The sequence below is a fragment of the Lepeophtheirus salmonis genome, chromosome 3, assembly GCF_016086655.4.
Source record: "Lepeophtheirus salmonis chromosome 3, UVic_Lsal_1.4, whole genome shotgun sequence".
NCBI classification, from domain to species: Eukaryota; Metazoa; Arthropoda; class Copepoda; order Siphonostomatoida; family Caligidae; genus Lepeophtheirus; species Lepeophtheirus salmonis.
In genome coordinates, this window is record NC_052133.2 from 825,040 (window position 1) to 852,693 (window position 27,654).

At 30.6% G+C, this 27,654-nt stretch overlaps 1 protein-coding gene across 1 annotated transcript; it reads right to left on the reverse strand.

Moving 5' to 3' along the window:
- Positions 1-3,576: 3,576 nt before the first annotated feature.
- LOC121114504 (core-binding factor subunit beta) lies at positions 3,577-25,799 on the reverse strand. The gene is made up of 5 exons (XM_040708493.2): positions 25,530-25,799; positions 23,896-23,982; positions 23,010-23,135; positions 15,922-16,038; positions 3,577-3,813 (listed from the first exon to the last, which is right to left on the reverse strand). Exons 1-5 carry the CDS (start codon positions 25,752-25,754, stop codon positions 3,673-3,675), a joined length of 696 nt encoding a protein of 231 aa, XP_040564427.1. The 5' UTR covers positions 25,755-25,799; the 3' UTR covers positions 3,577-3,672.
- Between the last annotated feature and the right edge of the window lie 1,855 nt (positions 25,800-27,654).

The following is a 27,654-nucleotide window of genomic DNA, read 5'->3' on the forward strand; positions in this document are numbered from 1 at the left end:
GCACTTGCCCTATATTCTACTCTTTACTTACACCCCCCGCAAGATAACACTATTTATATTATATACTGAAATTAAAAATAGAAAAAAGAATGACCTTTAAAAAAAGGTCATTTTAAAAATAGAAAGAAATATTTCATTTATCAAAAAAATGTTATTTGATAAATATAAGTAAAAATTCCGGTAAAAAGGGCTGATTAAAAAAAAATTATTCTAAAACAAGCTAAAATAAAAAGGACCCACAATTTAATTTTTTTTAAATTAAAAACATTAATTTTTTTTTTTTCAAGAGAAAAGAGTGCTGCATATTTATCCTTGCGCCAGGACCGCTCACTGTGAGACCGGCCCTAATTATGTATCTGTTAGATAAGTTCAAAAGAAATGCATAAATCCGGAAATTTTTACTTAAACGAAAGAGAGTGATAATTTTCATTTGACTGCGGACCAATTATTGATTTGCCATAAATTATGACTTATGAGTAATACTAATGGCCCATAAGTGTCCTATTTGATTTAAAACTATGCATGGATAGTAAGCGGAGTTTGCGGGGCATTTCTGACTCAAGATTTATTATTAAAACATTTGTGTTACAGTGGTTCTTATTTTTTCCCCTCTAAAAACGTTAAGGAGATATAGTTTAAGAATCTTTCAGTTGATAAATAAATTGAACCGTATTCATGGATGTTTAGAGGTTGCACACAGCGTTTGAAGTTGTCAATATTTCCATTTTTCTTAACTACAAAACGATAAATGTTAGAAAAATTATAGCAACTCATTATGAATTGTAATTTTAGATGAATAAACCATATTTAAAAAGTTTTTTTATAACTTTCCCCAAATAGGATTATTTTTTTATACAAAAATGACAAAAATATTACTCTACGGCGTATAGCTCGCAATTTTTGTCTTCTATGTATAACAAGATTTTTTAAAATAAAAAAGTTCATATAAACTGTGAATATCTCCCTTTCGACATCAACACATTATTCTGGAAATGCTTCGTGGTGGAGTTAGGTGCATAAGCATGGGGTGGGCTGGTGGGGATACAGTCCCAATCCCCAAATTCCCCAAAAATGTAATTCTTCTTATTTTATTTTTCTAAAAAATTAAATATTTAAATTATTTACCAAAAAATTTAATTTTTTTGTGAATAACTGTAGATTTTTGATTTTTTCCCCAAATTTTTTTAATGCCATCAATAACTGTAATAAATGCTACTCATATGATGACAGGAATAATCACTACGACTCATTTTACCCAAATATAGAGAGTTGTTGAAAATATGCACTTTTTCACTATGAAAAATGTTTTTCAACAAAAGTTTCCCTTAATATAAATTTGAAATTTTTTTGTAGCAGTTGTCATTATTATTTAATTCCTGTGTAGTGAATATCTTTTCCTAAATAGATTCATTTATTTTTAAAACCTGTTTGAACGTTCGTGTGTGCTCATAAAAGACGGATCGTAACCCTGAGGATTTGTTGCAGAGATATAATTATAAGTCCTTGTTGGACTCAGAGTGGAATTGGGGAGTAATATCCAATATCAGAATAATTCTCGCAAATGTCCTGGTTTATATCTTTTTTTGATCTAATGAAACTTTATGAACATTATTTTTTCTATGCTCCATAACATTCTTCATATTGTTATGGTTGATTTTCGGTTTCTTTTGTTTAGCATGTCCATTCAACACTGGATTTCTACCTTTGCTCATTAGTATTACTTATGAGATAGTTACAGGGGTGTTCACAAGGGGTAGTATGAGGTTGCCTTGGTTTTTATAAAATAAAGTTCCGTTAATATATATTACAATCTTGTTGAATAAAATAATTTATAAAAAAATGTAGAAAATATGGTGATTTTTACAAATTCATTTACAATAAAATTAACTTGAAAATTGATTGAATTATAAATTGGAGTACATAGAAAAACGACTGCACCATCAATACCCATCAATCACTCCCAAAAGATGGGTATGAAAGTGAAATGCTAGGGACTAAAAGGATGCGGGATATTAGCTCGGGGGTTAAAAGGTGGGGGTAGTTGTTCGGTTCCCGCTAAAAATTATTCCTCATCCGACACACGTAAATAAACAATCAAACACGCAGACAGTTTTTGCTTTATTAATATAGAAGAGTATGCTTTGCTAATGAATGCATCTTGTAGTATATCAACGACATATTCGCAATTTGTTTGTAATTTTTTTTTCTTTTGAAATGAACAGTCAAAATCATTCTGCTAGAAAAAGAAAGAATTTATCAGATAAAAGTAAGTCTGCTTAATGAATTAATATACTTCGATCATAAATTCATAAATTTTGATTGAGTTCCTATTTATAAATAAATAAATATTCCAAATATAGTTGTAAAAAATCTAAATTTTAATTTAATTTTTTAATTTAAATAAATCCTACAATTTCATTTATCATATAACTAGTATAAATATTCACATAACATAACATAATATCCATTAATATTCATTTTCTCCGATAGATTTCTAGAAATGGAGAACTGCTTTAGCTTATAGAAATATTCAGAAGTTGACGGTTGAATCACACCCATATTCAATTAATCTTTTGCGTTCTAAAATTGAAACAGTTTTTATAAGATTAGTATATAAATAGTATAATATTAAAAGTGATACAATACCACATTCATTGAAATCGTCAGGAATAATCTGGACGCAGCTCAAACATGATCCAATGGTCTTTGAAAGTTAAATACTATGGGATTGACGTCAATCAGTCTCTGTTAAGTCTTATATTTAATAAGGAATTATAAATTATGATAATAATAGAAAAACAAACCACGGGGGAGAAAATAAGAATTTGATGGTTTGTCGATTTTGTAAGTTTGCCCACTATTTATTTTTATTTTTTAACAGTGAAGGAGATTTGATTATATGAACAAACAAAAATGTTTGGAGGAAGAAATATTCCAACTGTCAAACATGGGGGTGGAAACATTACCTATGTTTTGGGAGTGTTTCCCTGCGAAGGGGAGATGAAAACTTCACAACATTTCGGGAGAATGGACCATACTCGGGAAATCTAGAATGAGAACTAATGTAGTAACTTTGAAATACGCAACTGTAGGTTATTTGGACAAAAGTTTGAATTAGTTAACCTTCAGGCTTTGTTCATAATGGAACTTCTACTACTATATATATTCTATAATAGGTTGTAAGTTTTGAAATAAGTGTATAAGCTCATACAAGGTCAATGTGATCATTGGTGTTAAACTTATATGCTATGTCTTTGTGTTTATAGATATGTAGAATATAATATTAGACTAAGGAAATAAAAAACTTGACCATCATTAAAAATTTAGAAGAACAAAAAAAGTCAGAAAATTATAAATAGAAAGTTGTTTTCGAACAATTAAGGACGTATGACAAATAATCAAATTTAAAAATGATTCAAATGGATCCAGTTGGTGTTTTAGTGCTTTGAAATACCATGAAACTTGTTCAATTCATAAAAACAACTATTGACATCAGCGTAAAATAATATTAACCCTCTAAAAAATTAATTTGAAACTTAATATTTTATATAATTTGAATAAGAAAACAAAACGACGTTATTTTTGAAATCTTTTATTTATTATTAATATATAGACTAGTCTTTGGTGGTTCCTGCAGCACAATATAAATAATAGTATGTAAATAAATGCTGTTCAATGAATCTTTTTGCCTTGTGGTTGCGAACGTTCTTGGATTTCTAAATCGTGTGGATTGGCCAGCATTCCATTTTTATCTAAATTCTTGAATTTATAATCATATAATGTAATATCTCTTTGAAGGATTTCGTCTTCTACCTAAGGAATAAAGGAAATAAGAATATAATTTGAAATGATAAATGATTTGAAGAGGTTGAGAGATATTATATGGATGTATTTAAATAAAAAACATCGGACTATAATAATAGGAGATCTTAATTTAAATAATCAGGACTTGCAAAATCACTAGCGTAACTATGTACTTTTTCACTCGGGCTACTAAAATTTGACACTCAAACTTCCTACCTCACAAACAGTGAGCAGGAAAAGGAGACTGTGGCACAACGGGAAATGTATGAAGAAAAAAATGTTAATTAGGCTAAATGTGTTTTATTATCACTATCATTAAAACTTTAAAAACAAAAAATAAGCCAGTTCATATAATTCTGGCCTAACAAAACCTGAAGGTTGAAGGAACCATAGAAGCAAAGCAGCCATTGGTTCTCAATTTTATAGACAAAATACAATAGTTATATAGCAGCAACATTCTTAAGTTGCGTAACTATGACATAATCACCGTCATATAATCCCCCCTTTCTACTCGAAAATACATTCCGGTATAACTGATGCCTGCCTAAAAGCTACTAAGGATCTTTAAATTTTGGGAGCCCTGAAACTATAAAGGGTACAGAAAATAAATTTTTGAAGAAGTCAAAGGGCGACACATATGTGAAGGCAAAAAAAGTACTTAGTTACTGCTTCATAACTCTGGTACTATAAAGATATTTTTTTTTTTTTTTTTTTTGGGGGGTCCGAATGTGGAGCATGGTCCATGTTTGGTCTATATGAAAAAATGAAATATAGCCATATTAAAGGAATAATTTATAGTTACGTGTGATAAATATGTATATAAAATAAGATAATGCATTGTAATCTTATGACTTATGGATCGAAGGCTTAATTTTGACTTTTATCATGACAACTAATGGGGAAATATTAAATTTTGTATCGCACATTAAAGAACTTCCATATGTAAATACGTCATTTTCATTAATCATAATGAAACAATAGCTTAAATGTAGTTAAAATGACTGGTATTATGAATCAATAGAGCGATATAAATTGCTTAATTAGTGAAGGAAATTGGATATTTTTACTACATTAAATGTACAAAGAATTAAAAAAGACTTAATACTGGGATTGAATACTACTTGATGTAAAGGATACACAGTGGCATTTGAATTCAATTAAAGTAATATACACTAAAAAATCCTATGAAAGGACTAAATTTCTAATTTCTTTTTTAGGACTCCCCTGGTCATATAATAAAACTTGGGACTGATGGGGTACATTTTTGATTTACAGTTATGCTTTGTACATCCAATAGTTATCAATTTACTTCAGCAACACAAAAATTTAAACTGTATTTTGTTGTCAGGGGTCGATGTTTCTACTTATTACCCCTAATCAGTTTTTGAAAGCTGATTGGTTGAATTCGAATTATCTATAGTCAAGCAGCTGTCCCCAATTACTAAGAATTGTTGAATAATAATTCCATAGTTGAGAAGAATTGATTAACTACTACCAATTGATTTTGTGCCTTTTTCCCGTTTCTTTTCGTCGGAAAGGTTGTAATAAACAGTAAAGGTGACGAAAATTTAAAATTTCGTGTCTGATAGTTATCTGTCAATTGTCCCCTTATCAGTCTTCTGAACGTTTATTGGTTGAATTTAAATTAGCTTGTGTTAAGCTTTTAACTCTTAACAATTGTTTAAGAATACTTAATTACATAGTTGAGAAGAATTGTCTAGAAACCAGATTATTTTCAGACCTTTTTTTGTTTCTTTTTGGATGAAAGTTTGTGAGATATAATAAAGGTAACGACATGTATTAGACATACATCATTAACATTTATAAAAACATAATTTGATATCTTTTTTTTTTGGCTAAAAATATAGATGCTACTACGAGTAATTCTTGGAGAGTAAAATTTTTTGAGACATTTATTGCTCCTTGTAATTGTAAAATGGTCCGTATAAGTTAGTAAGTGCTCAATGACTGTTAATAAAATAAAATTGAAGGAGTGGGGATTTTTTAAGGGATTTAAAAAAAAATCCTTATAATTTAACTCAACTTATGTAGAGTATGCAAGCAAATGAAGAAAAAAAAAAGGTTCAAGAGTGGGTGAAAAACCACAATAGTTCAAGTGCCATTCAAGGACAAAATATTCAATATATTACATAAATAAATTGTCAAAATTGGGAAGCAATAAATAAATATCCAATTTAAGGATAGTTAGGGAAAGGAATAAAAACCATTACGTAGAAATAATAATATTAATACTAACAGCATATAAAAAGCTCTTAAATATAAGTATTCAATTTTCCCTTTAATGCCTTTTTATGGGAATTCAGGTTATAGGGAATTATGGTCTTTAAGGAGATAACGATTGATGTTGTAATAAAAATCATAATGATGATAATATCGTTGATGCTATATTTTTTCCTTCTAAATCAGCCTTTTATATATTTTAATTTTATTAGGGATGTCTTGCATCTGTAAGACTTTTAAATTGTACATTGAATGGGATTCCTGTTCATGGATGATTCAAACTTTGAGTTTGAAATCGTAAACACATTCTACAAATAAAAAAAGAGCTGAAAATTAAGCTAGTATACCTGACACTTTGAAGAATGTTTGGTAAAAGAGCAGTTTAGCCGTCATGACGATTTATTTTATCACCTACAAACACCTATAAAGTGAGAGAAGTCCACAAGTAGGAATTAATCTGATGTTGAACTTCAACTCTAGACTGAGTCCAGCATGGACTTAAGACGGGTTACTACATCTATTATGCGTGTGCATGTTATTTCTTTTTCCAATAACTTTGCTTATTATAATTTTAAAACCTCATCTATCCTTATTTCAAAATAATGAGGTTCTCTGATTGAAAATGTTTATTGTTTGAGGTAGAGAAAACTCCGTGATTAATTAATTTTTGTAAGCACGAAAATTACTAACATCGCATTTTCTCTCGTATTTCTTTAAATATTCAGATTATATGCAGTAGATATTTAATTGAAGTCCTTCATTGATATAAATTAATAACAAAAAATTTGAAATCCACCGTAATACACTGATACCCCCTTTGAGTTCATCATACGCAAGGTAGCTATACAATATACCAGGTTGTGCGAAATGGATGTACCACTACTATAGATTAACTTTTCGAGGTATAGTGATTTTAATTTATAAATTTCCGATGTTTAACGCGACATCTGACTTTTTAAGCTTTCGAATGAGCTATTGCAAACGCCTTTATCATTTCTGTACGCAAAAATGGAAGCAAAAATAAATCAGATTGCGTCTTTGATTTGCGCCTACCACAGCACATCTGAAATAGTCATGATTGTTGGAATCGGGAGGCACACCGTCTACTTGGTCAAAAAGCTCATGAAAGAGAGCATAAATCTTAAAACTGAACCCAGTAGTGGAAAGCCTGCCAATTTTTATCCCAGAAGTGGCCAAGAAAGCGGTTGAGGCCAACCTTACCATGTCAATGGCCAAATTTGCTAAAAAGAAGTCAGTGGCTCCCTCCCCCGTGTTCAGGGCGATCAAAGCCGTCGGAGGAAAGTCCAAGGGGATTGTGGAAAGACCATTAATGACTCGACAGCAACAAGATGTCCATTTGGAGTGGGTAAAATGCCTCTTAAATTACCTGAAGCATCATCTCCTTCCAAGTCATTTGAAAAGACGGAGGAAGTGGCTAATGCAAGGATCAAATTAAACTTTTAAAAAAATTTAAAAAGTTACCGACTTGAAGTCCTCTGTGGAGATGAGTGGAAGCTTATGAGAAGGGACTACATTGCCAGAGTGTTCTCTAGCTTCCGTGGTCGCGCTTGAAGACAGTCATTGAGAGGAATGGAGGTTAAATTCATAAACAATATCTGTTATTGTGTGCTTAATAAATACATTTTAAGTAATAAATCACGTTTGACTTAATTGAGACTCAGGAGGGGCAAAAGTTTGCTCACGTTCATTAGTGGTACACCCGGCATAAGGTGTGTCGATAAGAGATTTCTTGCTTTTGTTTACTTATTTTGATTACGTCACAGAGGAGCCAATTTAGGAGAAAATTCGATCAAACAAATAATATAAGTAAATAATATAGTATTTTATTTTGTCATCAGACAATACTATTAGTGTAAATTTTTAACCCCTTCCATTATGGTACTAAATTTATTTAAAAAAAAAAAAGAAGTTGTTTTTAATCAAAAATAGTTCAGAACATAAATTTTCAAATAAATATACAAAAATAGTGGACATCTGATGGATTTGTAAAGGTTGCCGTAGCACAAGTACACCTAGTACCTTTTTTCCGAAGCCAGTGTCAGGCAAAGCAGCGGGACATACTAAAAAAATGATACATTTAAAGAAAAGAAGCCATTTTGAAATAGAAAAAAAGTCACTAAATGAGAAATGGACACAATTTATTAAAAATACCATATGAAGGATTGGCCTTTTCTTTAAAAAAACCCAGTATTTTCCAAGAAAACACCGTCATTCTATAAAGATTATTCAACTTATTTTTTTGAAAATTCAAAAAATATATTTTTTTGAAAGTCATTTCATATTAGAGTTGGGAAAAAATATAATAATTCAAAGTTACATCTAGCAACAACCCTGATAAAGCTCTTTAAAAAGAAAATATATTGTCTTTAGTACCTATTCCTTGTTGCGTAGAAAACCGAAAATCAACATAGTAACTATGACAATATGAAGAATGATGACAAGGGTGCTTGATTGAAAAAAACAACAATCCAAAAGTAAAAATAAAATCAAAAAATCCTTAGCTATTTTCAAAAAAAAAATTTTTTTTTTGAAAAATCCATGCCTATTCCCAAAATTTTCAAATATTAATTTTTTCCTCACCTTCATAATTTGTCCAACTGACCTTTTTTAGGAAATGAAATGAATGAGGTTTAAAAATTTTTACCCCTATTTGCGAGTAAAATTTATTTATCCTGACCAAAAATATTTGCAAAAATTCCTTGTTTAGGGGGGCTACATCCCCTCCATCCCGCCTTTTGCGGAATCCCCTGGGCATACCTGTTTTACCAGTCACCTGATTTAATCATGTCACCGCACTAAGCGGGCATATTCAGTTCTACTGCAGAAATGGCATTAGATAAACCAACTCTATTAAGCATGACGATGTAATCTCCGGACAGTGGTCACACAAATGATTACATAGGTTCATAGATGAACTTACTTCTAAAGGTAACTTTTTTTTAAATTACATTCACAATTGAGTAAAATACAAAGAAGGAGTGTCCAGCTATAGACTTAGGGTTAGACCCTGTCTGGATGATGAGTAATAAATAAAATATGCATGCACATTTATGCCTACATTTATGTCTTTCCCTCCCTATTTATCTTGGTCTAGTCTAGGGATGGTCAACTTAAATGACAAAGAGAGCAAATTTTTATTTAGCACTATGATTGGAGGGCCACATGAGCACACACTTCAAATAACCGGATATGATAGACGCTAAAATGATTTTCAACAAGAACACATTTTATATGTATATGGTTATGGTATTTTTACATTTCCTTCATAAGCAACAAAGACAAAATATTTGCTTCGAAAAAGTGTCCTGACCACTCCTCCATCCCACAGTGGCTTCTTTACCTTTGCAAGCTTGAGTTCCACATCATAAGACGCTATGGTGGCTTACTCTTGACAGGGCCTGGGTTTTGGAAAAAAAATCCTGCTGTTGACATACTTTAGATCTGAGGTCTGCTACTACCGTGGCTCTGGTGGCTCCAGTTTACTCTCATATTTAAACCTTATGCAAGGTGTTGTGATGGAGACTTAGGTTGTAATCTTTTAGGGCTGAAAATGTCTCCAAGCAAACTAGACATATTGGTCTCCCTTTGAAATTGGTGTAGAGGTACTCTTCTTCCCATTTTGGCTGAAATGTGCGATTTTCTCAGTCAAGTTTTCTCTTTTTGTGCTGCTAGTGGCCATGGATCTTGACATTTTTTTTTCTAACGCGAAAGTAAGCCCGCTATTATTTGCGTATGGCACCCTCCATCGGTCAACAGTAGAATTAATATATTATATTGATCTATATTCGGGACGGACTGAGTGATGACGAGGCCAGTGTTCGGTCCCTGGGACGCCAGTTGCCTATTCCGAGTCTAGTCTGTTTCTCCTGGGTATTTAATACAGGTTTGACAGTATAAAGTGTTTGAACCCCGATGAATTGTACAAAGGAAGATTTACTGAATTTATAGAAGGAAAAACTTTATTCATCAATAATGAGTAGCATATTTTTAAAATGATATATGATTGTCTTGAGCCATTTCTGTCTTCTATTTATTTTTTTAAAGAAAAAAAGATATATATCTTGAAAAGTCACAACAGTGTATGTTAATTTAAATGTCATTGATAGTAATTCTCTTCGCATTGAGGAAAAGAAAAATGATGACATTTTATATGTCTACAATGCACACATAGTACATTTAACTCATTTATGTTAAACTTTCCATCTTTTTGCAACGTTATTGATATCTTTTTCCCACGACAGATGTCGCTTTTATGATACCACAGATTACGTGACTAATTCATTTTCTGTCATTTATCTAATGATTAGAGTAGTACAAAGTATGACCTTACAGGGGTGTCCACAGGGAGTGGGCTGTAGCCCCCTCACCCCCCTAAATTAAGGAATTTTTGAAAAATTATCCATCTGGAAGAAAAATCCAAATTATACAGTTGAGTAAAAATTTTGAAAAAAAATCAAGCCCTTCTGCCAAAAAAAATATCTATATATATATATAAATATAATCCTGCGGACACCCCTGCCTTAGATGAGTACGATACTTTTTTTAGTTCCAATGTTTTAAATTGTTCAAAGCTGTCATCATTATTCGTGTATTCTTGATGAGAGAACATCTAAATGTAAAGTAACTACTACTACTGCATTTGTTGCAGAGTTATAAGGTTAAGTACTTGTTGGACTCAGACTAGAATTGAGGCTCGATATTTGAAGAATTCCTGCCTATATCCTTGTAAGATACGATGTGGGATTTATGTCCATGACCTTCCCTTTCTTGGTGTTCACAGCTAATATAATCAAACACCATGAAGACTACTAAGCTGCTCTTCTCCTAAATATTCTTCAAGTTATTAGGATTACCTTGTTGATTTTCGTTTTTTTTTAATACCCGTCTCATATTTTCTACAATTCTACTGATGATGGGTATGCAACTTATTTTTACCTTTATAGAATTCATCTTGTTAATTCAGTTAAAAGGATGAATTTATGGAGACTGCGTAGTTGGTTATAATAGAGTAACTTTTGATTATACTACATGCTCCTAGCGGATAAAAAAGTTATCGTGTAGTCACCTATATTTCAAAAAATATCACATGGTTCATAGCTTTGGTTCTTTGTCGATGAGAGGGGCTACACCATAATTTACTGATTATCTTTTGTTATTGTACCTGCCTACTGTTTCCTAACCCTAAGATCAGGGCTGTTCCCAAGTATTTTCTTTGAAGGGGTTCCCAATGAATATGACCTTCAGGTATGATTTTTTTCCCTTCAAATTTTCCGCCTGACATCCCATTTTTCCGACTCTAATATGCAATAATTTTAAGGGGCCTCCCTCCCTCAATTTAGTTGTGTCCATATTTCCTTTAATGTTGGTTTTGTAGGGAATAATACATTTTTTTATTAAAAAAATATTATAGTAAAATAGTATTCTATTTTTCTGCTACTAAAATATACCATGACCTTTTTGGGTAACACATTTAATTTTATCATAGGCATTACGTATAAATAATTCACATTTTCCGAATGACGTCCCATTATTTCCAACTCATATAATCCATGAGTTGTCTCTCCTTCCTGTGGAAACGGCCCTTACTGAGACTATACAGAGAGTTAACTCATTTTGAGGAGTGTCCTACTTCAAATTATAACGATCAGATCAGATTAATTATATAGCTAGGATAAAAAAAAGGAAAATAGTGATGAAATAATTAATACCCAAAATTAAATTCGAACCGACATTATAAGAGAATAAAAAGGCGTCTAATATGTCGTGTGGTACAATTTCCTTGAGGCACATTTACGAGCTGCAAAATTACCGGCGGTGAAAATGTTTGTGGAAAAATTATCTATAACCGAGCAGGATAGCTGTGATGACGTTTCATTAAAATAGTTCCAAGCAGCTATGAGAGGAAGGAAATAAACACAAGTCCGTTTATGTATCAAGCAACCCCTTTTTATATCCCTTGCCTGTTATATGATTTTGGGGTAGGACACTGAATTACTGCTATTAAATACATTTAAAATAACGTTAGGGCATGAAAATATTAGAATTATATTTAAATTTAGTCATTTATTTATTTTATCATGGATTTTTAAATCAATTTAGACGAAAGATAGACAATAATGCATAATTCAGAGGGAAAAGTTAACTCCACAACAATAACCTACTAAATAATAAACAAAAAAGAAGAAAGAACATCCGCAGCAACGGTTTTTCTTTTTTAAATTTTTTAAGGTAGTTTTTCATTACAAATTACTCTACTCTACTTATAAGTTACATCTTATATCATCAATATAAGAATAATGATAACAGCTTTGGAAAATAATACATTTTTTGGTATCAACTTAAAAAAAGTGGACACTTTATTATATTATTTTTTTCATTTTTGTTCATAACACTTAAATCGTATCCAAGTTTTGACTTTTTTCAGGTGATGAGTGAAAAGTAATGAGTCGTCGAGTGTGAACTAATGAGATAATTATAATTAAATCAATATTAATTATCATGATTATAGTTAGTTTAGGAAACAGTTGAACTTTTGCTCAAGGTGCTTCTCTTCCCACATTGTTCGTTGTACATATTTAAGACTACATGTCAAACTTGATACTGATAGATCAAAGTTATCATATTTTTGTATCATGTTGAACCCCCCCTCCCCCCTTACTTTACTTTCAAATCCTAACTTGAATAATTCCTTGGAAGTTTAAACACTCCAACGCAAAAAGGAATACTATTTCCAATTTTATAAGAATCCAGATCTAAGAAGAATGCTTTAAATTTGTTACCTTCCTTTTATTCTAAAAATACCTTTTGTGATGTCATATTTTTTATGTTATTCTTAGTTTCTGTACTAAAAATAATCAGTCAAATTTTAACACTCTGCATTAAAAAGTACGGGTTTTATTGGAATTTGAAGGGAGAATAAATACGTTTCCTGGTAGACGTTGTAAAAATAAAATCTGTCAAAATGTTGAAAAGTATGACTAACAACTTGAATTATTTCACTAACATGAGTAGAGTTGTAAAATAAATGCCCTGGCAGTATGTAAAATAGATAAATTGAGAAAAGCTTAGCAGCCAGGATGTTTTATTTGATTAGTTTTAAGTAGGTATGTGAGGGCGAGGAAGAAAATAAACACAAATCCGACTCCGTACCTTGTAGTATGGACATAGGCAGGAATTAATTCAATGGCAACTCGAAATCCAACAAGACTTACTCTTGTAACTCTCCAACAAATCCTCAGTGTTATTCTTCTCATTTGTGAGAACACCCACTTTATATTTAAATGCTACCCCCTTCTCAAAAGTTGAGACATGGCTATGGAAAATAAAAACACACTGCTCATCTTGCAACTACATAAAGTCTCGTGCCTGTCTAAGATCACATTTTTACAACGCTAAATATGAGAGTAGGAAAAAAGGGGGAAATTGCCCTCTCGATCCTTCTAAGGCCATTTATTATGATTCGGACCATCACGTTTGTATGTAATTTAGGATCTCACGTTGTTAAAAAAAATCAAAATTTGCATGAATATGATATTAATTATCAGGCAAATGTGAAACCGCTTATGTTAACAAATTATAATACTAATCTACGTAAACTTCAGGAAACAAAACAATTTAAGAAAGATAGTACAATATGTTAGTTGTATTGTACATGGGATGTAGTGGTTTTCCTTTTTTCCTTTCAAATATTTATTGCATCCGTGGTTGCAAACTTTATTTAGAAGGGATTGCCATGAGTAAAAATAAATAAATTAGAGCATTCATAGTTAGTGTTGTGTCAGTCCTCATTTAAGACTCAGGACTGCAGTACCGTGCAGTCCTGAGTCTCGGTCAGATACGGTTCAGTCATTTGTATCAGTCCTAAAAACTTACACAGCGCAGTTTATTATGACGTCACTCAACTATGTTTGTTCTTTTTTATTCAGCTCTTGTACCGCCAGTCCGAAGGACTGGCGGTACAAGGACCAACGTACCTCAATGGACCACATGCTCGGGATAGATTATTCTCTTGAACTCAATATGTGTAGGTTTGAGTACCGGACGTTCATAAAAAGGAAATATACTTCACCTGTATGGATTTCAAAGTATATTTCTTGGTAAGATGGGTGGCGATAGCATAAAAGCAAGCTGGGATATTTTTTCTCAATATTGCAACAGTATGATAAACGTATGCGTTGATATGAGCACTATAATTTATATTAATTAAAAAAAAGGGATTAAATCCTTAGGAGCCCACTTTTTAAGGTTAACTGAACCTGATAAAAATCGGCTATTTTGGAACACTGATCATAAACGATACTGAGACGTCATAATGTGAAAATTATTTTTTAAGAAGAGTTTATAAGTAGACACGTTGTGAGAATAATGAAAAAAAGACGGGGAAGCCTGTTAAGAACATGCCTCACCAACTGAAATTGATGATATCAAAATACGATTTAAAGTTCAAATACAGCAAATAATATTGAGTTTGTATATAATATGTTCATGTAAAAATTTAAACAAATATCAAAATTGGCATGGGAGCAGGAACATGATCAAATTTGGTTATCGAAGCAATGTAAAAGTCCCATTTCAAAATTGTCTTTTTGTATATAAAAAAAAAGTTATTTAAATACATATTTTTGCAAAAATTTCTGTCAAATAATACCAAATTATAATTACATAATGGTGGAACTTGAACATGTCGATGCTTTATCAGATTGGAAATCCAGGGTCGTCCACAAGGGCTGTACCCCTTCCCCCCTAGTTAAGGAATTTTTTATTTCAATAGAAAATTTATTATTTGAATTTTTTTTTTTTAATTTAATACTTGAATTTTTATTTTAAATTTTACATTTGAATTTTTTTTTTAAATTTAATATTGGAATTTTTTTTTAAATTTAATGTTTGAAATTTTCTTTTAAAAAATTGCATATTAGATTTAATTAAATTAAATTTAATTTGATTTTTAGATTTTTTTTTCCAAAAAATTTAATTTTCTTTGAATAGCTTTTGAAATTTATCGCCCAAAAATTTTATAATTTAAATTTTTTTTCAAAAAATTTATATTTCAAATTTAATTTTTGAAATTTTTTGAAAACAGCTTTGGATTTTTGAAATTTTTTATCAAAAAAATTAAATTTTCTGAGAATAGCTAAAGAGTTTTAAATTACTTTTCCAAAAATTTAATATTGGATATTTTATTCCAAAAAATTCTTATATTTGAAATATAATTTAAAAAATCCAAAAAATCCAAAAACCAAGTTCCCCTCATAATATAATCCTGAAGACGTTTCTGGAATCATTGATCTATACAACACTTATCTACTGCACAGAGATACTTCTTTATATCAAATTCTAAGAACACTTTAAAATATCCCTAATAAACAACATAATAAATATCATTTTTTATTACTATTTTTAAAGAAAGGAAACAGGATACTCTCACAATTTATGTATAGCAAGCATATTGGTATATTGGAATAAGATACATTACACTATATATGTATGTGTTTTCTTTCATTTTTGTCCATCTTTTTCATCCTAAGATGAGTCGTTTCAAGTACATACTTGTAACAAATCAGTACTTTTATAAAATTAGGGACTTTATAAAAAAAAAAAAAAGAAGATAAACTTAGTCCAAGATGAAGTGAATTACAGATTTAATCTTTCCTGGTGAAATGTAGTGGAATAATATATTTTCCCAAGGAGAGAAGAAAAAGGGGACCACCACTCAAGAAAAGATCAGCCAATATACCAGAGGTAGCAATTACCAAACTTCAAATTACATTTTTCGTTGAGACTACACACACATGAATATTCCTCCTCATAAAAAAGATACACAACTCTATAATTTAAAAGGAAATATTATCTTACTCGAGCCATTTCCTCATCAAACTCCAAAGCTCCAATCCCTTCCAACCGATCCAAATCTATCCAACCTCGAAAACGAACGCATACACCATTTATGATCAATGAAGCTCTTATGTGTGCCTAGAAACATACGAAATAAGTAAATAAGTTCTTAACCTCTTGGAGATAGATATACCATTGTATAAGAATATATAAATAGATTTTACAACATCTGGAGGATGTTGAAACCAAAAAATAAAACTTATTTTGAGGGAAACAAAGTTGCGGTTTTCATAACAAAAAAAACAAAAAATTTAAATAGTTTTTCCTTCCTTCAAATCATACTATATGTAATTTTAATTTCAATTGTACCTTCAAACTATTATCACCTTGATTCAGACCCTATAATTACTTTATATATATATATAGTTATATTCAATTTATCGAAACACGCTATCATGTCATTTAAGATCTTTTAACTTATTGAAATGATATTTTTTCCAACTGCTATGTAGATCATGACATTTTGAGGATGATGAAAAGAACAGTTGTTCTATTGAGGATCTACATATGATTGACTGAATAGGTACCTCCAAAAAGTACATAAAGAATGAGAAACAAACATATTACATAGATGTGTTGGGTTTCGGTCTTGTGATCCTAGACCCATTTGAGACCGTTATAAGTTTTTGTTTTTTTAGGTAAGCCTATACAGTTTTTTAAACAAGTTCTATCTAGACCAGTCCTTATTTATTCCGTCCCTGCCAGTCTTGGGATATGTACTTGGAATTTTACCCGAAAATGTCGATAGTTAATTAAGCCAAATACGATATATGAGATAAGTATTAAAGGCAGTGCAGATATCTTTCAAAAAATATTCATCTCTTTACTATAATGTAATATCAAACAAACAGATTGTATTTTTACTTAGTTATATAATTAATTATAATATAGAACATAATTATGAAAAAAAGGAAAAATCCACTCAATTATGTTTTGATGGATCCACTTTAACTTCTGTTAAGACCCCTAAAAGTAGGAATGGATTGAACTGCCGTCCTCCGTCCTAAATAATGACCAACATAGCACCAAATCAGTACCATAGAAAATTTAATCCAGATGGGTGTCAAAAAAAAAAAAAAAATATATATATATATTCAGCCTCATTTAAAATTCGGAGTAAACTGATTAAATCAATGAGTTTTTGATTTAATCATGAATTGGTCCAAATCGTTAAAATTGAGTACAATAACGTCATATGAAGTTGAATGTTTTTCATATATTTTCAACTTTCATGGTGAAAAAATCGGTTCTCGCTTTGAAAATTAAATTTCTATCCACTCTCAGACAACACAGTCTCGACCAAAATATCAATTCAAAGTGCTATAGAAAACATCATTTAATGGAACAACATAGCTCAGGGACAATGTGCCTGGAATAAATTATTATCTTGAACTCAATGTGCGTAGGTTTGCGCTTCGATCGTTCATTGAGAAGGAAATATTCTTAATGTATATGTACTTCAAAGACAATTCCTGTGTAGGAAGGAGTAATTGTAATAATACTATAATACTTAGTTATACTTAATCAATGCAACTCCATCTGACCAATTAAAGGACCATTAAAAAAAATTATCTTGAACATACAATGCCCTTGTTTATTTCCTTCTCCTTTGTCACAGCTGGTTGCAGCTGATCTAATGAAACGTTATGACGGCTAAACTGCTCTCCTCAAAAATATTCTTCAAAGAGTTACCATGTTGACTTTTTTTTATTACAAAAATACACACGATTTTCCTCACTAGCTATAGATATCTTATCTCTCAAATGTTACAAATAAATATCTATTTTTTATTGTTTTTCAAACATTGTATTCATAAGAAATGAATCATTTGGCGAATGAAATAAAACCCTTGTACACAAAACTTATTAATAATTTCTCCCTATTTTGAAAATTCAAACGTATTAGCAAGCAAGGAAGGAGAACTATAGTTTTTAAGGTGATCTCTGTCATCAGATAATATGTTGTCTATCAAAGTTACAACATATACTTTTCTTTTTAATTTAAACTCATGAGGATGGATTTAGACGGTTTTCACAAACCCAGTTATAACTCATTTTATTTTCGTTCCTCAACTTCTTATAATTTATTTGTGTTAAAAAAAAACATATTTAGAGCACTTATATATAGATATTCCTTCTACAACTGTTTAGTCTCAAATTTACTTTTAACAACATATATTTGTACACAGATAGTAGTACAAAACCATCTACGTATTTTAAGTACCCATAAATATACCTATTTCATAATGTATCAAAACAAAACTCTTCCAAGAATAATGTTATTTTTGGAAGTAGTTTGTAGTGCAATACAATATATAGGTATGTACATTAGGATGAGGCGGATTCCCCAACTTGGCCCAAAAAAGTTGTCCCTTTTTGTTCTAAAACGATATAAATAATATTTTGTTTTGTTTTGAATGCGACTTAATATTTTTGTACTAAATATCTATTTAAGATAAGAACTCAAAATTAGCTTCTAAAATATTGGAAATATGATGCAAAATAGAAAAGCATTTTAATATGTTTAAATTGCGCAGATCCAATAAAATATTACTTATATATTGACATTTTTGGATACTCTCATCCATTTTTGGTAATACATAGTCATTTTTCGAATACTTTTTATTCATTGTACGCTTTTCTAAAATATACTTCCAAAAAAATTATTACATAGATTCAAAAGCCCAAAAAGGGGATTTATATAGTTTTATGTACTTTTACCCAAGTTTCATCGGCTTTGTGCTCGAGACAAGTATGAATATATTTCAATGAAAGTGCACAAATGTGTTCATTAGGACCATTCACAGGTCCAAAAAAAAAAAAAGAATAAGCGTTATTCTTCAAAGTTTAAGTATTTGTTGGGTACTAATCTCACCCTAATGTACATGTATTCTATATTATTGTCAAATTATAGAGGAAGAGAAACAAACAAATTCTTACATCTGGAAATGAGTTTACAAGGCGTTTAAACTCTGCAGACTACGCACAAGAGTCAGTCCTCAATTAGACAACATACTCATCATGGGATGTCATTTTATTTTGTCATTCTCAATCACAAGAGCGAAAGTAAACATCCGTGCAAAAAAATGTAGATAAATCAGAAGAACAAAAATGTAATTACAATTTGTCAAGTAAGGTTGTTGTATGTAACTTGCATGAGAAATAGGATATGACATCATTAAGCTATCAACATCAATAGCATTACATGTGAATCATGTTGTAAATGAATAACAAATATCGCTTTGTGGAATTAAACAAAGTCGGTATGAGCTATTAGGGAGAGAACGAACGAAGAGAGATAGTAATTTATTATACCATCATTTAAAAGAAGGAAATGATTTTTGGCCTTCCTCTAATTTAGTCATAAAAGCCGAAAACAGGCGTAGCCTCCATTTTCTGTTATTGCATGCATGAAATCAATCTATATTAGGGTTGTATCTGTCCTTAATATGAGACTTAAAATCAATCCCGTCTATTGTTATTGAATCTCTCAAATTTTAAAGCTCCCTCTATGTCCAGGGATAATATTATAGTCAAATACCTACGTTAACCAACGGGCCATGAGTGTTGCTTACTTACAAGTAGTGTCGTGTGAGTCCTAATTTATTTGGCCTAGTCCAGGGACTGGTCCTACCATTCCCTGTGACCGGGCTTTAAGACAGTCAGCCCTTCGGACTGTCAGTACTAGAACTGATAAAAAATAATGATAATAAAATTGAGTGACGCCATAAAGAGCCAAACTTTATAAGCTTTATTATTGATGTGCGACAATGAACTGGAATCTACCAAGACTGACGAGAACGGGACTGATACAATACTGCTTACGGTAGTTTGTTTACATATCCAGAGATAGTGACACCATCTTGAATTTATTGTTGTTCATCTGGAGTTTGTTCACTCATTTTTACATCTGCGCCATCTTGCGGGTATTGATATTTTTTTAGTTTGCTCATGGCCTTTTGAATTTCTTCTGTAATAGCTTGCCCTTACTTTTAACTAAGGTCTAATTAAGATATATAGGATTCTTATAAAGATTTATCTTTTATAAATGGATGATGACTGCACGGGCTAATATCCCTATGATGACTTCATTTAGCAAAGATATTACCTTTATGTACAGTTCAGACATAACCATACGATTAAGGAGGGGACATCAAAATTTGAAGACAAATCAAATATCTAAAAATGGGCTGATGCGAGTATCAACAATGTAAATTTGCAAATAATAAAAATGTGGATAATCCCAGAGTCCAAATTGGATACTTTTATATATTTAAAAAAAAAAAATACATTCTTGAATATTTTCCTGCGGTACTTTTGTTCTTTCTTAAAAATTAATGTAAGTGATGAATATTGTGTCAGTCCCGTCCAATTTACTCTCAGTCCGGTTTAGCTTAGTCCCTTATATCAGTCCTAAAAACTTATAGCGTTTGGTCATTCATACTATCACTCAATCTTAGTTCATTTTTTTCATCAGTTCAATACTGACAGCTCCGAAGGACCAAAAGTCAAGAGGACTGGTCACAAGGACAGATAGGAACAATCTTAAGACTGGAATGCATTGAATAAATAAATTCTGACTCAACACAATAAGTGACGTATGAGACATACATTTTTAGTTCACATTATATGGATTTATTTTTCTCCTCCCTTCATTGATATTTGGAATACGAGACATCATTCAAGGCGCGTTTTACTTTATTAAAAGGAGGCCCGGTTATTTATGGATTTTTCCGGTATATAATGTGTCGATTGCATGTTGATTGCAAATGAAGAAGTATTGTGTTTCTTTTATGATCTTAAAACACCATGACATAAATGACGACCGCTTAGTTAGTTACGTATATAAATAAATATATTTACATAAAATGGAAGAAAGTTTCCCAAGACATTACTATTATCATGACTACTACCTCCTATAACAGCTTTCCTTTATAGAAATAAAACATTCTACAGACCATGGATCATGTAGACATCACGTATCTTCCAACCCCTGAGAAATAACAATGGACTTTTATATCATAGTTATTTAAATATCAGAAGTGATTGCCGAAGGATTTTTATTTATATACATACAATAATATTGTACACAGATTTTGGAGGACAACGATTTTTTGTGTAGAGTTGTAAATTATAAACACTTTGTATAGTTTAAAAAAATTAAAATATTAAATTTTTTGGAATAACATTTCAAAATTCAAAACTATTTTCAAAAAATAAATTTGATGGCTACCGCCCTCCAGACCATTCCCCGTGGATCCTTGTTCGTTAATCAAAAAGTTATCCCGTCCATAGCTAACATGAAATAATGTGATAACAACACCCTCAAGCAATCCATATTTATTTATGAGCTTAGCTGTTATGATATTTTATTAAGTTAAGTACAAGCAGCTAGGAGAGATTTGAAATATAAACAAATTCAACTCCATATCTGACTAGGACGACTTAACCAGGAATTAATCTTATATTGGATCCTTAATTCTATTATGAGTTCAACAAGGGTTCGTCCACAAAATAATACATGTTTAAAACAATATTTAAAATTAAATGTTTACTTTTCAAGAATTCAAAAACAATTATAGGATTATTAGGAAATAAAAACTCTGTTCATATTACCAACTACACAAATTTAACATGCGAGTGAAAACTTACAAGCTTTGTGCATTAAGAGTTAAATTGACAACAAGATTTGCAAATTTTAATTGTTATTACATTAACATATAAATTTGCATTGTATTCTTTGGTCAACTGTCGAGTTTTCTACTAATCATGTCTCGTATTAATTTTCTAAAATTTAATTAGTTGTACCCGAATGTACTTTAAACAGTTTTCTAAATCATTGAATGAAGAATATGTCCACAATTGCGGGAAAAAAAAAAAAAAATGGCGAGCTATTAGGATTGAGACCCAGTTCGATACTGTTCTTCTTTTTTTTTTTTGTTTGGCCTTAATTGATTTTATGCAGACCGACCTGGACCATTATTTCGACACAGAAAAAAAAAGTATTGTATTTTTTTATGATGTAATGATTTTCTTTTTTTTGTAATTACCAAATTTTGGTACAAGACCATTTCGGATCGAACTATAAAAGAGTTAGTTAAGTCTTACAAAGATTATAACGGTCTCAGATGTGTCCATGATTAAAAGAACCGAAAAACAAGGATGTTGCGAGATACAATAAAAATCACATCGTGATCATATGTTTTTTAATGGGAAAATGAGTGAGTAAATTTAAAATAGAATAATATCTTATAGTATTTCACTCTTTATGACTAAAATGTCTGAAAGATCAAAAAACATGAGTGTAGTGTCTTGGAGGTCAAAGTTGTAAAATAAAAGTATATAATATCTATATATTATAATGTATTTCACATTCGGAAGTACCATAAATGAACACAATAATTTCTTTATTCATTCCAAGGAATGGATGAAATTCTAATTTCAATTGAATTCCATATAAATGGACAAATTCAAAATTTATAAATTCAACAGGATTATTATTATTATATATCAAAATAATATGATAATGGCAGGGGTAAAATTTCTATCTACTGGTAGCAAGGATATATGAAGGAACTACACAAATAACAGTCCTCTATTCTACTCTGAGTACAACAAGGGTATACCCATATAATTCCCAACAAATCTTCCACTGTACTCTCTGTCCTCCATGAGATCCCGCACTATTAATTACTTAATACTCCTAATTATATTCCCTCCTCAAAAGTTAAAAAAGAATGCTAGCTGTTTAAAAACAAAAAACATTATCATATTACTAATTAGAAAAAATATTGCACCCGTTTTAGGTCATATTGTCCACAACTCTAAATACTACAGCAAATATATACTTCAATTAGAGATGGAACAGATTGCCTAAGTGAGTAATGCAATTCAAAGTCACGTTGCAAACTCATGCGGAAGTCATCAATAATTCCGTTAAATCCTAATCAAGTGTAGAATTTTTAACTTTACTTTTTTAAATATTTAATTTCATTAATGAGTTATCTAATAATCGACCTGTGGACGGGAAATAATTTGTAATGTTCCTACCTTTCCTGGTTCCTTATGAAAATTGACTCCATCTATGCGATCTGAAATCCGGTGATCGTAGCCCGCCATGGAATAGTTCATTGGATTCCAAGTAAGAACGAACACTAAACCCGTGGAAGAGTTGGCCTGAAAAGCGATTCATTCATCAAGTATTTTATGATAAAAATGTACCAATATGTATGAAGGTACATAAGGGATGTATCAGACCCTAAATTTGGCGTCTTGTTCGGTCCTATTCTAAGTCTAAAAATACCTCCGCATCAAAGCCATCCCATGGTTCAAACTTTGATCGTGACCTCTTCATTGATATCAGTCAGGTATCTTTTGAGGTACAGACTTTGAACAATGCTTATATGAATTATAAATAGTTTAAGTGAGCTTTAATTTAGGGTAACCAAAGTTTGATTCCCAAGAAGAGAACACTGAATTCGATCAATAAGGGGGATTTAAAATTAGTATTGTGTGATTATTGATTTTTCCAAGAAAATATCATCTTTGCCTTTAGAAAATAAATTGAGATAAAATATTTAGAATCATGATAAAACTAAAGTAAAAACAGACATTTCAATTATATATATAAAAAAATACCAGGACACCCCCAAAGAGGATATATCTGTGCAAAAGAGGACGGTTGGGTCCCCTACCTTCGTAAGAATAAAGTCAAACTATTACTCAAAATTTATGAATGTCTGTCTTATAGTTTTACTGAACGAATTCAATAAATAAAATACCACTACTACTGTAATCTAGCAGATAAGTGAAAATTAGGGCACGTGTAGGGTGTATTTAAGGACTTATAATAGGGACAGGACAACGATGGGAGACTGGAGGGATTTCCAATCCCATAACAATAACCGATACAACCCTAGTTATATCTAGCACATACGATTTCTGTGTGGCCCTCTCTACATCCAGTTTGAAATTTGGCTTGTCTTTCGTTGTACGGTCGATCTCGATATAGTGTGTAGCGGATCTATAACGGAAATAAAGTTGAATTTAGTATTTTCTAGCTATGGTTCATACAAACACAATAAAAAATTAAAAAAGTTATGTCCTTATTTCCCTTGACTTATGTTGATGAATAGTACACATATCATTTATACGTACATCAATTAGTGTTTATTGTACGCAGCGGGTGACGCATATCTATTTTCAGTTTAAAAAAATTAAAATTAAAAGCTAATTATAAACATTCATAAAAAGTAATTGGTACTACTGAATTTTTGAGGCTCTCAGCTTTTATAGTATATGATATATCAAACAAGGGATCTATTTAAAGAAAAAACTAATTTTACTGATTAGAAAAGGAAAAACGGTAGATGAGTGTGCTCTCTCTTCTTTTTTGTTCATTATTTAATCATTCGTGGGTGTGTTAACAGTTCCCCCTAAAAGAAGAATTGTCGCCTATTTTTTTATACTTGTATCGTTAGATATATCATATGTTCCAGTTGGAGTAAATATATTAATGTATAACGGATAGTTGATTTGATCTTAGCGCCATAGTCAAATTAGAAGATTGCTGACCCATCGTAAAAGTAAATATATGTCCGTCCAGCTGATCAAAAAACCCATGAAAGGGGGAAATGTGTGTTAAAAAGGTTGTCAGACATTCAAGAGGGGATAGAAAACCTCGTAATAGTGTTCAAGCGCCATAGAAGAGAATCGACGATGTCCATGAGAAGAATGGGTAGCAATATGGAAGTTTCGAAGGCAACAATTTTACGATAGCTCAAGGGGCCTGTACTGAGATAGTATGCACTTGACAAGAGGCAAATGTTGACAAAAAAATTAATGAGCAAACAGGGTGCAAAATGCAAGTCAATGGTTAACTTTTTTAAAAGATATAGAGAAAAATATATTTAGAAATGACCAAGTTTACAAAATATATCTGGCATTATCCACAAGTGATGTTGATGGTCTATACCGAAAGAAACAACAATAAACACCTAACTTAAGTCATAGTAATGAACTGCTATATTTGCTGCATTTTCATCGACATCTTTCCACTAATTTGAACATACCTATGGTATATCATTTAAAAGCTGGGAATAAAAGAAATTCAGTAGTAGCAACTACTTTAAGAAATTTTCCACTACAAGTGTTTAATTTAAACTTTAAAAAAGCGAGAGTAAATATATGCTACCCTGAACAAATTATGTTCAGCTCATGTGAGAGGGCCAAAGGAAATCAAAACAGATCAATTTTCCAACCTATTTTCCTTAGCATTGCTTATTATTTTTCAATTGAAGTAGGAAATCACTGAGTTCATACATGTATTTGTTTAGTTAATGATTATATTATGATTTTTTGTGTGTGTCTATTTTCCAAGTCAAACTATCATAAACACGAAGAAGTGTATAAAGAAAACACCGTCTTTTCTCAAATACATACATACAAACATATAAGTTTGTCAGTCAGAGTAATAAATCAATTTAAGTCGACAAAGTCAAAGCAATATAATAAGTATATAATTAAGATATATGTGCATAATATTATGAGAGAATTTATGCCTTTACGTACCTCTGAATCCCGACTATTCTTTTTGAATATCTCATCCTTTTCAAACTTATCCCTTTGATTATGCACAACCTTTGGGATTTTGAAAAATATCTTTGGCGAAGAGCTCTCTGTAGATTGCGATGCACAATCGGGAATATGCATCTGTGGGTAGAATCCATAATTTTCTATTCCTCCATTATAAGTGGGGGTGATGGAGTGATCGTCGTACCCTTGATATGGTAACATGATTAACTTCTTTTATCGACTGACGGGGTTACATATATTGTGTGTTCTTATTTTATTGTTCCTCGTTCTAAACGGCAATTGTTTTCCCTCGGATGGTTTAAAAGTAATTTTAGTGGTTTTTTTCTACCTGAAGAAGAAGCGCGCGTTATAAGGCAATTTAATAGATGAATGTTTATATATATATATATATACATTATAGTGTTCATTCTAAGTACATATGGGTCATAACAAATATAATGTTGGTGTTTAGTCAAATAATTATTTATTTAACTGAGAGTCGAAAACAGCTATTTTTGAACAATTTTAAGTAACATAAATTATGATCATTACCTAGTTTTTATTCCCAAACTTTCAATCAATAACAGGGGAGTTATATGTGATTTTCTGGGATGACTTAAGATATTCTATAGTGTTAACTATAGCTTAGAGTTTTTACATGATTTCAGAAAACTTAATTTGGCTCCGATATCGCCTTTCAAATGAAAATCTTTTAAATTCCTCACTAGTTAATCTAAAAATAATTTAACAATATAGATGTCGTATTATTATAACATACAGTGATTATAGAACATCTTTTGTTGAATTTGAGAGATAGACCCAAGAATTAAAAGAAAAATGATTTATAAATTTGTTTTTCTTGAAGGTATTAAAAAGCCAAAATATTTATTCATTAGAGGTATAAGTAAATTATAAGAATTAATTTTATATATAATAAATGTGCTATCAGGAATTTTTTTTATTAACTTATATTTAATCAGGGCTACCACATTTTGAAAAAAAAGAAGAATTATGGATAATAATTTGAAAAAAAAAAGTGTTTGTGAAATATTCTTTTTTTTTATAAAAAAAAATTTAAACCATTTTTTTTAGTCTTATCTTGCTTTTTTTTTTTACAAAGGAGATTTTTGATTATACTATTTATTTTTGTCTTTTTTATATTTAAATTTTTATTTAGATATGTCGATTTTTAAAATGTACATAAACGATAAAATCATTTATAAACTTGACATTTCATAAATGTATAAAAAATATATATATAAGAAAAGGGCAATTCAGGATAAAAGAGGACTTTTTTTTTGGGAGGGGGGACAATGAGGTCTTTCTCGGGGTTTTACATTTACGGAAAATACCCTGGAAATATTTATTTTTCCCAGGATTAATCATATTTAACCATTTAAAAGTAAAAACTTAATTTAACATATATAATTCATTAAATTAAACGTTGGATGCATATTATAAGAAAAACAACTAGGTTTAAAGTTTTGACGATTTATGATGTCCATTGACGAATTGAGAATACATAATTGGTAAAGAAGGGATCTGTGTAAAGAAAAAACTTAGTTTACCATCAAACGAATAGGAAAAACGTTTGATGCGTGTACTCTTTCTTCTTTTTTGTTGATAATTTAATTGGTCGTGGGGTTGTTCACATCTCCCTTTAAAAGAAGAATTCTCACCTATTTTTCTTATAAATTGATTTAAAAATGTCGAATAAAATAAATGTATAGGAATTTAAATATAATTTTAATATTTTCCCTGAACTAATGCGATTTTAAATGTAAAAGGTTCTCCTCTTCATAGAAGTAATTCATTTTCTTCACCCCAAAATCATATAATCGACTGCTGATATTAACAATGTTCTTAATTTCGTAATACCATAAGTCTCACTTCCGTCTTCTGCTCGCGCTTTTACACAAATCCTAGCTCAAACTATGGACAAGACTTTCTTAAAATTTATTGTTTCGTCTTAAAGTACAAAAAAAAAATTCTTAAATTCACAGTATTTATTATTATTTACTATCAATTTATTTGTTTTTTTAACCATTGACTGTTTAGTCGTTTTCAAAGATTATTTTTTTTATCAGCCATCTGGCAACACTGCCCATCACGTAATGTAGTT

Excerpts from the sequence above, each read along its gene's own strand:
- LOC121114504 (XM_040708493.2), bottom strand. The coding sequence starts at position 25,754 with ATGTTACCATATCAAGGGTACGACGATCACTCCATCACCCCCACTTAT. Across the intron at positions 23,983-25,529 it reads AGAATAGTCGGGATTCAGAG|ATCCGCTACACACTATATCG; the intron begins GTACGTAAAGGC and ends TTTCCGTTATAG. Across the intron at positions 16,039-23,009 it reads TTCATAAGGAACCAGGAAAG|GCACACATAAGAGCTTCATT; the intron begins GTAGGAACATTA and ends GTATGTTTCTAG.